This window comes from Scyliorhinus torazame, chromosome 2 (assembly GCF_047496885.1).
Source record: "Scyliorhinus torazame isolate Kashiwa2021f chromosome 2, sScyTor2.1, whole genome shotgun sequence".
Taxonomy (NCBI): domain Eukaryota; kingdom Metazoa; phylum Chordata; class Chondrichthyes; order Carcharhiniformes; family Scyliorhinidae; genus Scyliorhinus; species Scyliorhinus torazame.
In genome coordinates, this window is record NC_092708.1 from 362,643,352 (window position 1) to 362,655,446 (window position 12,095).

Genomic DNA, 12,095 nt, shown 5'->3' on the forward strand with positions numbered 1-12,095 from the left:
TCAGGATAAGCGTCTGGCCATTTAGCACAAATTAGAAATTTCTTCACTCAAGGGCTGTGAATCTTAGCAAAGATTGATTGTTGAGCATATTCAAGTGAGATGATCAATGTTTATGGATAAAGGAAATGGGGATATAAGGATGAAGGTCTAGCTAAGGTAGAACATAAGCCATGGGCTTATTGAATGGCAAAGGAGACTCCTATTTCTTACATTCTTATGTTCTGAATGTTCAAACAAAGTTTATATTTTTCATTTTCAGAATTTTCCATTACACAAAATTATGCAATAATTACAAATGACTAGAAATGGAAGCAAATTTTGTTGCAAATAGCTTTTTCTGTAAAATAAATGTGAACATTTTCAAAAATACTGATACCAATAGGTAGATTCTTATTACAAAGAAAGCATAGCGCGTATTTCAGAATCTAAGTTTGCAAAATTCTGCATCACATCATGCATTTTCGTTTAAACTGTTCACTGGTATGACCTGGTTTGAATTCCTGAATTAAAGAGAGTGGCTGGCTGAGGTTCCGCCAATAAACAGCATCATTAACAGTTGAGAAAATAGGGACAAGATATCTATTTGAACATTATAATTGTAAAAACAGCTAGGGAATGAAATGGTTTGCAGTTGGGATTTAACTTTAATAGAAGTCATCATTTGTAACTAAAAATTCAGACCAATTAGCAGTCTGATCGGAGCATTCATAAATACTCTTTCCTGAGAATTTACAACTAATATAAATAAGAGATTGAATGTAGAAATAAATAAAATGGGTGAGCATGACAAAACTGTTGACCATTTTTAGTTTTATAAATAATTAAGATTCTGATGTATTATATATTCATTTTAGTGGAAGAGGAAAGATGGTTCGTGTTTTAATTAGTCCAACAGACTAGTCAGTCTTTTACTGAAGTATTATTGGATCAAAAGGTTAATGAAGCATTATTCATTAATATTCCAGTTGGCAAGGTGTAGTAAATATGTTAGTATAATTTTAATTCTTTATCATCCCACAGCAAAGACTGTTGTGACAATTTTGATATTAATTCTTCAGATTGGATTTTTAGGGAACCATCACTCCTGTGCTCACTGACCTACACTGGCTACCACTTAAGCAATGTCATGATTTTAAAATTCTCAGCCTCGTTTTCAAACCCCTCCTTGGCCTCACCCCTTCCTATCTCTGTAATCTCCTCCAGCCCCACAATTCTCTAAGATGTCTACACCCTTCTAATTCCTTCAGTATCCCCAGATTTTACTTGGTGCCTGTGTCTCCAGCTGCCTTGGCCCGAAACTCGCTAAAACTCCTTAACCCTAAACTTCTCCACTGTCTTCCTTTAAAATCTACCTCCTTGACCAATCTACCTTAACAGCTTGTGTTTCTCAGTGTTATATTTTGCTTTCTGTGCCCTTGTGATGAACCTTGGACTCTTTTTATATTGTTATATATAAATACAAGTTGTTAATTACAAACCATTTAACCGTTCAATGTTATTTTCCACCTTCAATAATCACTTCTTACTCATGTGCATTGATATCTGGAATAATAATAAGGATTTCGATTTTTTTTAATAGAGGGATTTTAGGCTTGCTTAAAAAGTTCAAGTAAAAATCAACTCCAGCTTGATTTATGCATTGTGCATTATCACAGTGAAGCAACTCCTTAATGCAATTTGAGGAATTGTACCAAAAGGTTAATTCTGCAAAGGATCTGTAATCCCATAAAGTTTTTAGTAGTCGTAGAATTTTAAAAGCTTGACTGAATTAACCATAGAGCGCATTATGTGGTGTAAATTGGAAACTCTATTAAATTTAGCTGCCGTGACTAGTTGGAAGTAATTTCCATAGTAACCATTTTTGCTTTTGTTTAGATTTTGTCCCCACTGGTTTCAAAGGCTCAATTATCACAGACAATCCAGTCACGTTTAGCTAGCTGCAAGATTCTGGGAAAAGTTGCCAGGAAATTTGAATCTCATATGTAAGTGAAAATAAATATTTTTGTTGGTGCTTCTCTGATAAGCGCAAAGAGCTGATATGAATGCAACATAATATACCACAGTCTGCTATCAGACTTCTTGTGTGAATTCTCTGGTGTGCAAGAATTACTGAATATTTCAGCATTTTGGCAGAGGCAAAAAAAAAAATTGGTATTCAAATACATTTTGTCAATATTGTACTCTTGCATGGCTGCATTGTCCCGATGTTTATTGCTTAGCAATTATGAATCACTGCATTACTTATCTACAGTTTAATCTGACTTTTTATTCTCATTGATAAGAACAACAGCTAAAGAGCAGAAAAATATTTGTACAATTTGACTGGACTGCCACTTAATTTAATTAATTTCCGAAGCTAGTTAATGACCACAAATACATTTAGGAAATTAAAGTTACAGGCAGGATTCTCCGTAGGTTGACACTGGAATTGCGAGACACGATTGGGTGGTGAATCCCACGTCGGCCGAAAATCGGAGGCTGACACCGGGCAGCGAACAGAATGCCGTGCTCTGGTCCCTCAACAGTGGTGTGAATGTATTCTACGCCGCGCGCCGGCATGGCTTTGCAAATTGTTCAGTTAGTGCTGTTGGCATATCATTAATGGGGCCTTACCTGGAAATTTCCGGTCTCCAGCTTCGCCTCCACCAGAGGAATTACCAATGGCGAGGTTCACTTGTGGTATTTCAAATCGTTAACCGGTGCTGTGGTTGCTGAGTGGGAGAGAGAGGGGTATGAAAAGTGCACAACCTCGCTATAGTGTGCTGAAAGTTGTGCCGTTGGCCAGAAGGGGCGGGGGGGGGAAGAGAGGAGAAGTGATGGGGGACGGCAAGGAGGCCGCGGCGTGGGCAGGCACGGACCAACATTGCTGCAGCCTGCAAGGCAGCCATCCAGCTGCGCTCAATGCTGACTGCCCACTGGGAACTTACCACCACAGGTTGTATGGGTGTCCCCCCAGCCCACCCCCCTAGGTACCCTCTGGCCCCAGCCGACCCATCAACGGGATGAGCGTGCTCCAGTGCCATCATCTCGGCTGGGATGAAGGTCGACATGCATTGAAATTGCGCTAGTTCTATGTGACGCTGGTGCTAGCCCATTAACGGGACCTGAATCACTCCGGGACCAGCATTGCTTTTGTCAAGGCAGAACACTTGAGATTCAGTCCCGAAGTCAGCACTTAGTCTCTCAAACGGAGAATTCCGCTTACAATTTCCTTCTCACTTTTGAAAGTGACTGAGCAACAATTTTAAGGTGTGAATTGATCATTCCAATCTGTATTGCAATCCGCAAGTGATTTATCCAAACATCTAAATTTAGTGCTCCATCTACTATTTTAATCCCTGCAATCTTGAATTATTTTTGTGGATAAATATCTCCTCTTCTCACTTTGAGGAGTTAGTTAACATGCCATTAACTTCTCTTGTGGAACCATTGATATGAACATAAAAATGACTTCTAATCTCGAGTCTTGGAATGTTTTTAAATATGGGTTTCCTCATGCCGTGGCAAAAATCACACATTGTCGGTGTCCAGCATGATTAATACTGTTATTCAAAATATTGATCCAAATCTGGGTTAAACTATTCCCATAATCTACATGCCATTCATCCTAGCTATTTCTAAGTGTGAATGTTTCATTTTGGGATTCAGATGACAATTAAATACCTGAAGCTTATCTGAAACACTTCATTGAGGTAACTGCTCGCAGACACACTTGGTATTTTTTAACCATAGTTAATTGCACTGAACCTTCGAGGCTTGTGTAAATTTCTTTTTGACTGAGTCAATAATTTTCTTTTAGGCAAGATGGGTGTATGCCACTTTTTTAGTTTGTTTTGTATTGCATATTGTAGTTATTCATTATGCTATATTTTGCAATTTTGATAGGATTTTAAAATTATATAGAGTTCTCTTTATTTTCCATAAATGTTTGGTAGATTTTAAGAATGTACAGAAATCTTGATTGGCATTCAGGTTAGTAAGTTGTCTTACAACACCAGGTTAAAGTCCAACAGGTTTGTTTCGATGTCACTAGCTTTCGGAGCACTGCTCCTTCCTCAGGTGAATGAAGAGGTATGTTCCAGAAACATATATATAGACCGATTCAAAGATGCCAGACAATGCTTGGAATGCGAGCATTAGCAGGTGATTAAATCTTTACAGATCCAGAGATGGGGTAACCCCAGGTTAAAGAGGTGTGAATTGTGTCAAGCCAGGACAGTTGGTAGGATTTCGCAGGCCAGAGGGTGGGGGATGAATGTAATGCAACATGAATCCCAGGTCCCGGTTGAGGCCGCACTCATGTGTGCGGAACTTGGCTATAAGCTTCTGCTCGGCGATTCTTTGTTGTTGCGCGTCCTGAAGGCCACCTTGGAGAACGCTTACCCGGAGATCAGAGGCTGAATGCCCTTGAATGCTGAAGTGTTCCCCGACTGGAAGGGAACATTCCTGCCTGGTGATTGTCGCGCGATATCCGTTCATTCGTTGTCGCAGCGTCTGCATGGTCTCGCCAATGTACCACGCTTCGGGACATCCTTTCCTGCAGCGTATGAGGTAGACAACGTTGGCCGAGTCGCACGAGTATGTACCGCGTACCTGGTGGGTGGTGTTCTCACGTGTAATGGTGGTATCCATGTCGATGATCTGGCACGTCTTGCAGAGATTGCCATGGCAGGGTTGTGTGGTGTCGTGGTCACTGTTCTGAAGGCTGGGTAGTTTGCTGCAAACAATGGTTTGTTTGCGGTTGCGCGGTTGTTTGAAGGCAATTAGTGGGGGTGTGGGGTTGACCTTGGCAAGATGTTCATCTTCATCGATGACGTGTTGAAGGCTGTGAAGAAGATGTAGTAGTTTCTCCGCTCCGGGAAAGTACTTGACGACGAAGGGTATTCCGTCGGTTGTGTCCCATGTTTGTCTTCTGAGGAGGTCGGTGCGGTGCTGGAACATATCTCTTCATTCACCTGAGGAAGGAGCAGCGCTCTGAAAGCTAGTGACATCGAAACAAACCTGTTGGACTTTAACCTGGTGTTGTAAGACAACTTACTGTGCTCACCCCAGTCCAACGCTGGCATCTCCACATCATGGCATTCAGGTTGTCACCTTTATTTCTATTTTTCTGAAGAATTATTACTGGTTGATTTATTCAGCATTTCTTGGACTGTGATCTAAGTTGAAGTTTGGTTTAAAACAATTTCTGAAAATAAAATTGGAGCAAATAGAAATATCTATTTATAACAAGAAAGTATAATGTTGGGATTTTAAAAATTTCTTCAGTAGCAACCTGGCTGACCGTGCAACATGGCGAGATGCTCGATGTTACATGGTGGCACGTTGAGACCACAAAATGTGTAAAATATGTATGCTGATAATACCCAGCTCTCCTCCTTCACTGTTCCCTTTTTACCATCCCTGTGCTGTCAGATTGCCTACCAAAGATCAAAATCTCTAGTATATCAGAAAGATTAAACCAATGTTGTCAGGTGAACTATAGCCTTGCTTTTGTCTTCATCCTCCCAACCCAATCACTTGTCCAAACTGTATAAAATTTTTTGGTCCAGGGCAGAACATCACACCTTTCAAATTTTATCCTCTCAGTAGTAGTGTGAGCCCCGCTGTTGCTGAAATCCTTATCCGCATTTTGGTCACATCTCAAATTCTTTATTGGGCTTTCATCCTTCAGTCCAGATAACAACATCCTTCCCAATTCTTGCTGATCTACATTGGTTCCCTATTCCTCAAAGCCTTGAATTTAAATTCTCTACGGGATCACACCCTATTATTGAAGTCACCTCTGATATTATATCCTCAGCCTTTGGACCTTGAACTTTGTACTTTGCCCAGTCATTGATGGCAGAACGTTTAACTATTTTGGTCATTACTTGTGGAACATCCTCCATAAATCTCTCCACCTTTCAGTCTTTCTTTTCAACCAAAACTTTGGTCAATCCTTAAACCTTCTGCCATGGCTCAGTACTCCTTCATTTATTGGTTCCAGTCTATTGACTGAAGAATGAGATAAATCCTGATATTACTGCTGTAACTTGCTGCTTTATAAATCAATCAGTCTCCATCTCTCAAATTTTCCTTGCTTCTATGTTTTACAGGATGGCACATTAGAATATAAAATGCCTTGGGATTAGGATAATATTGATGTTACTGTAGTTTCTATCACCTTTTGCAATGTTTCCTTAATCCTCAATGTGTCCCAGGACATTTCACTATATGTGTCTATTTTAAATTTATTAGGAAATAAGCAAAATAAAGTACTTAAACAGCTATATTGTCTCTGCAGAATAAAACGAGATATTCTGCCTCTAGTGAAATCACTTTGCCAGGATGTAGAATATGAAGTTCGCTCCTGTATGTGTCGTCAACTGGAATTCATAGCACAAGGAATTGGGTAAATATCATAACTTGCATCTCAAACCTATGTATATAAACCTATATTTAAGTGAAATATGAATGCCAGATAAATGCTACAATTTTCTGAGCGACATAGAGCAAATAGTTGATCAGACTAGACAACTCTATGCCAGATTACAGGCAGGAACATATCAGAAGAAGATATTCATGAACGTAGAGAAGGTGTTGAGCCCTGACTCCACAAAAGAGAGCAGATCAAAGTGAAATTTGCATTTAATTTGGACAGCAGTTTTTGTTTCAGATTACATAATGTTGGAAAGTTGTATAGTGCATTGAAGACGTTTTAAAACTATATAGTTTCTTTAACATTTAGGTCAAATTTCTAAGTTATGTTTGTGTGTAATACTTTCAGTTTTTATTTAAAAACAACTTGCCAACTAAATACAGCGCAAATTACACTTTTTCCAAATCCATGCAATATAAGCAGCTTTTATAGTTGAATGGTACACCGTAATATAATATGGTCTATATTTCTGTAAATACAATGATCTAATCTTGACGGCATTCAGATATAGTAACGTTAGAGATGGTTTGGTGAATTTTGATTTCTGGTTCAAATTTTGCTTTGAAGGGTTCAAAGTTAAGCAAACTGAGTATTTTGAAATTGGGAGTCCTTGGAGTAGGTGAAATTATTCTGTAATCTTAGATCACTTGATCTTAGCCAAAAGGCCGAGAAGCGATTCTGTATCTTGGATAACTGAGTTTAACAGATTTATCACTAATATAAGGTTGCATACTCCTTTCTAGAAAGTGGAGTTCATTTCAAGTGTTTGAATTTGGTGTAAGATTAAACCTCTATAATTAGGGCTCATGCTTTACATTTAATTCAACCATGACTTCCTTGTGTTAACCTACTAACGGCCAGGCAATTGATATGATTTACGTTCGGGTTACGTAGATGGGAATTGAAAAAATTCAGACTATTAATAGAATTTGTAAGACAAGTGGGGAATGGCATTTTACATCAATGGGACTTTCTTTGATCTTTTCATACAAATTGTTTTTATTTTCATTATGCAGGGTTGAGCAGACAAAAAGTGCAATACTTCCTGAATTAGTAGAATTGGCTAAGGATGAAGGGAGCAGTGTACGCATAGCTGCATTTGACACCATCGTTAATCTGCTTGTGATGTTTGACAGTGGTAAGTTTACCCAGAGGTTACAAATTATGTGGTCAGTGCATTCAGGTACACAGTAAATTGTAAATGTTGGCCGTTGGTGATTAAGAGGAGACATTTTAACCTAATAATGTATTCTGCCCATTGGATAAAATCTTTTCACATTTTATCATCTTGACCAAAGGTAAAGTCACCATAGTCCTACATTGCCATAGGCTGCTTTCCCCTTTGAGGGGGGCGGGGAGCTGACAGGTGGTGATTTAACCTGAGGATCACCACACCTCAGGTGAGGGGCGAGGTTGAGAAGGCGGGGCCTTCATGGATAACCTCAGCCGGCACGGGAATTGAACCCACGCTGATGGCCTTGCTCTGCATCACAAACCAGCTGTCAAGCCAACTGAGCTAAACCGCCCGCCATTATCTTGACTATAAGCTTGTGAAACAAATTTTCGGTTAAAAATATACTTCCAAGTGGATGTTATGAGGTCCACCAATACTACGTGCTACATCACTTGCATCTTTTTCTATGTACAAAAATGATCACTGCACATGCAGAAGAAAAACTATTGAAATTACACCTTCTCATGATAACACTGATGAAGTAAACAAACTGCAGAATCAGAATCCTTGACAGATTGGAATTGCATGATTAAAATTACTCCACATCATAATGATCGAACTTATTTGGGCTTCGCTAAAAGAAAGGCAAAGTTTACCTGCAATACAAACAAACATTCATTTGATTCCCAACATGTTTGCTACCTGAAGAGTGGGCTCACTATTCCAATGAATTGTGATTGAGTCAAAGATTGTGTCGGTGTGCGTCTGTGCACATGTGTATCTGTATCTGCTTGTGTGAATGAGAAAGAAAGATTGCCATTAGACTCACGGAAAATAGGGGCAAACACTTTGAGGGGATCTGAGTTGACTGGAAGGGAATGATTAGGCAAGGGGGATAGCCCATTTGTGTTCGCTTGTTATAATGAGCCTCAGAATTCTTAGTTGACTTGGGAGTTGAAAATGGACATGATCTTGACCAACTTGGAGTTGATTAACTTTGGTAATTTAGTATCTCAAAAAAGCTTTCAACCCAAAATAATTAACATGCAGGATCTCGTATGTTTTTCCAAATGGGGAATATGCTTGCTAAAGTTCAGGCAATTCATAACTGCTAAATTGTAAGTAGTAGGGAGAAAATAATATTCATATTGTTTAAATCAAAAGCATCCCTAAAGGAGCTCTGAAAGATCATTGCTTTCAATCAGTCAAAAGACCATGGGCTGCATTCTCCGATTCACAGGCTATGTCTTGACACCGGCGTTAGAATGGTGGCCTTTTATGACCGGACATTTGGCGCAAAATGGCCAACAATCCTCCGTTTGGCTAGGGGCTAGCAGCAAGGCAGCGTAGAGCACCTGGAGAATTTCCGGGTCCGTGGCCGCGCATGCAACCAGGGGTGGCCTGCAGCAGCTGCGCCATGTATCATGGCGTCAGCCACGCCGCGCAACATGGTGTCGACCGCGCCGTGCAACATGGCGTCGGCCGTGCGCGGACCCTGCCTGCAAAATCGCCTTTTGGCGACTCCCGGATAATCCCCCAACGGTGCCCCCAGCTCCTGCTGAAGTCCCCCCTGCCCATGGAACGGCCCTTTATTTAGTTTAAAACCAACAGAAGATTTTGTTCATTTTTCCAAGGGTATGAGAAGGCCAAATGCAGGTTGCCAATGAATTTAGCCGGCACAGTTTGTTCCAAAGTATGTACGATCCTAAGCATCAAATGTTCTACCCTGAATACAAGACTAACACAAAGTTCCAAGCTCTTCACAGAATCAGGCAATACCATGAAAGCATCTAAGATTGTTGGATTTGCTTCTCTGAAAATTCCAACATTTGTTTGCTTTGAACCTGAAACTTTCAGAATATATTTCATCATCTGTTCCTTCTTGATTTGAATGTTTAGACAAACCCTAACCATGGCCAATTTAACATTCTCTTTATTGACCTGTACTTTTATGAATCATTATCCCTCTTGAATTAAGTGGGCAGCATGGTAGCAAAATGGTTAGCACTATGGCTTCACAGCGCCAGGGTCCCAGGTTCGATTCCTGCCTTGGGTCACTGTCTGTGTGGAGTCTGCACGTTCTCCCCGTGTCTGCGTGGGTTTCCTCCGGGTGCTCCAGTTTCCTCCCACAAGTCATGGAAGACGTGCTATTAGGTAATTTGAACATTCTGAATTCGCCCTCTGTGTACCCGAACAGGTGCCAGAATGTGGTGACTAGGGGCTTTTCACAGTAACTTCATTGCAGTTTTAATGTAAGCCTACTTGTGACAATAAAGATTATTTTTTTAAAAATTAAGCTATTCAACTCCAGTCCAAGTTGGAAATACTTCCCTAGTTTCTTAGAATTCAATTTTCAGCTAGTTAATTCATCCTTCGAAGAACAACATTTTAATGATATTTACCACCAGACAAAGACATCATTTTTTCTTGTCATTTTTGCTCCACCTGTTGCAGGCTGTAAGCCTGAAAAATGCTCTTCAATTTTGTATTCCTCAGGAAGGATGTGGGAGGATGCATTAGGTGTGCTGTTTGTACTTTTGAGTGCTGAAGATTCTTCAGATAAGCAAAACAATATTGACGACACTCCTTAAGATCCAAATATTGGACATCTTTTGACCTCTAAATCTTCCTCACATGTCAGGTCCCATTGCCCCAGAATGACAGTAAAATGATGCTTCCTCTCAGGACCTTCTTCAGATGGTTCAGCTCTTGAGAGTGACAGAAATGAAGCCTGAATTGACCAGGGAAAATGAAGGTTTTCTACCTTCAGTGGTGGGTACGTGCTTGACATGCAAATAATATTTCACTTGAATAACATACAAAACTAAATTGTAACACTGAATTTATAATAAAAACAAATTACTGCGGATGCTGAAATCTGAAACCAAAAGAGAAAATGCAGGAAAATCTCAGCAGGTCTGGCAGCATCTGTAGGGAGAGAAAAGATGACTCTTTGTCAAAGCTAAAAGGCATCGAAAGTGGGAGATATTTATACTCTGGGGTGGGGGAGTGAAAGACGAGTCATAGCCACAGAAACCAAGGGAAAAGATGCTAATGGCAGTCCCCAATTCGATGTTGTGACTGAAAGACTGTAGCGTGCCTGATCAGAAGATGAGATGCTGTTCCTTCAGTTTGCATTGAGCTTCACTAGAACATTGCAGCAGGCCAAGGTCAGATATGTGGGTATGGGAGCAGGGTCTTGGTTTAAAATGGCAAGCAACGGGAAGGTCAGGGTCCTGAATGCACACTGAATTTATGATGACTGAACCAATTTACACCACCAAATTGTAACACTGAATTTATAGTGACCGAATCACCTTACACCAAAAGGTTGTGAGACATTCCAACTTTATTAGCAACAGTTTTGACTGGAGACTGACATCAACAACAGGATTAATTTAGTAGCTATTCTGGATTTTACTCCATTGTGAATAGAAAGTAGGTGGATTTTTAAGCAGTTGCGTCAGAAGTTCATCCAAATTTCACATGATTTCTGAGGGTATGGAACTCCTGAGATAGTGGAAAAAATTGTTCTAAGGTTTATGAAGGATAAGCACTTTCAAAGAATGCTGAAGGACTTGTATCCATTAGCATGGCCAGTTTAAAAAAAAAAAAAAAAAATATATATATATATATTTTTTTAATTTGGAGTACCAAATTCAGTTTTTCTAAGGGGCAATTTAGCGTGGCCAATCCACATACCCGGTACATCTTTTGGGTTGTGGGGTGAGACCCACGCAAACACGGGGAGAATGTGCAAACTCCACACGGACAGTGACCCAGAGCTGGGTTTGAACCTGGGACCTCAGCACCATGAGGCAGCTGCGCTAACCACTGTGTCACCGTGCTCCCCTAAAAAATATTAACATGACCTAAAATTAATAGTAGATAGTGGTGTTTGGAATTGTACGTGTTTTTACAGGACTGAAGGTAGATAAACTTAATTTGCCCACTTCTACCTAATATTGACCGAGTCAGGAGCTATTTACACAGTTTCCCTAATAAATTTGATGTTTTAATTGGCATGAATCGTGGTGACATAAACACTCAGTTTCAATTGAATACTTTGATCATTTTCTGTATCAATGCGTCACAACATATACCCCTTAATTTCAAAAGTGAAAATGGGGTCTTTATGTTATTCCTTGTGTACCAAGGATCGTTGATGCCTTCTGATATTTTATTATCGCATCTTTACAGTGGCAAAATAACTCTCAACATTTTAGAGAGAAGTCATCTGAAAAGCAATGACATTAAGTAATGCCTAAGCAAGCTATCTGATACTTGGCAGCATCATAAAATGAAGTATTGTTTTCTTAAAAGTAGATCTCAACATTTTCTAGCAATGCTGTTCAAATTGGAGGATTGAAGTATTCATTTCCCATTTAACATCTGTATGCTCAGTTAGCTCGTTTTGAGATTGGCGTAGTTTTTGTACCGGATTATCCATTTTCCTTTTTACGCTTGACATGCCAGCAATAAATTTTTCTATGATTATCT

General features: G+C 39.8%; 1 protein-coding gene across 6 annotated transcripts in view; it reads left to right on the forward strand.

The window, feature by feature from the left end:
• Positions 1-12,095, forward strand: part of ppp4r4 (protein phosphatase 4, regulatory subunit 4) — a 248,522-nt gene that overhangs the window by 122,334 nt on the left and 114,093 nt on the right. For all 6 annotated transcript variants that reach the window (XM_072492658.1, XM_072492647.1, XM_072492668.1 and 3 more), the window contains 3 exons: positions 1,876-1,982; positions 6,287-6,394; positions 7,438-7,559. In XM_072492658.1, the coding sequence (XP_072348759.1) occupies positions 1,876-1,982; positions 6,287-6,394; positions 7,438-7,559 (337 nt within the window). The remainder of the gene's footprint in view (positions 1-1,875; positions 1,983-6,286; positions 6,395-7,437; positions 7,560-12,095) is intronic.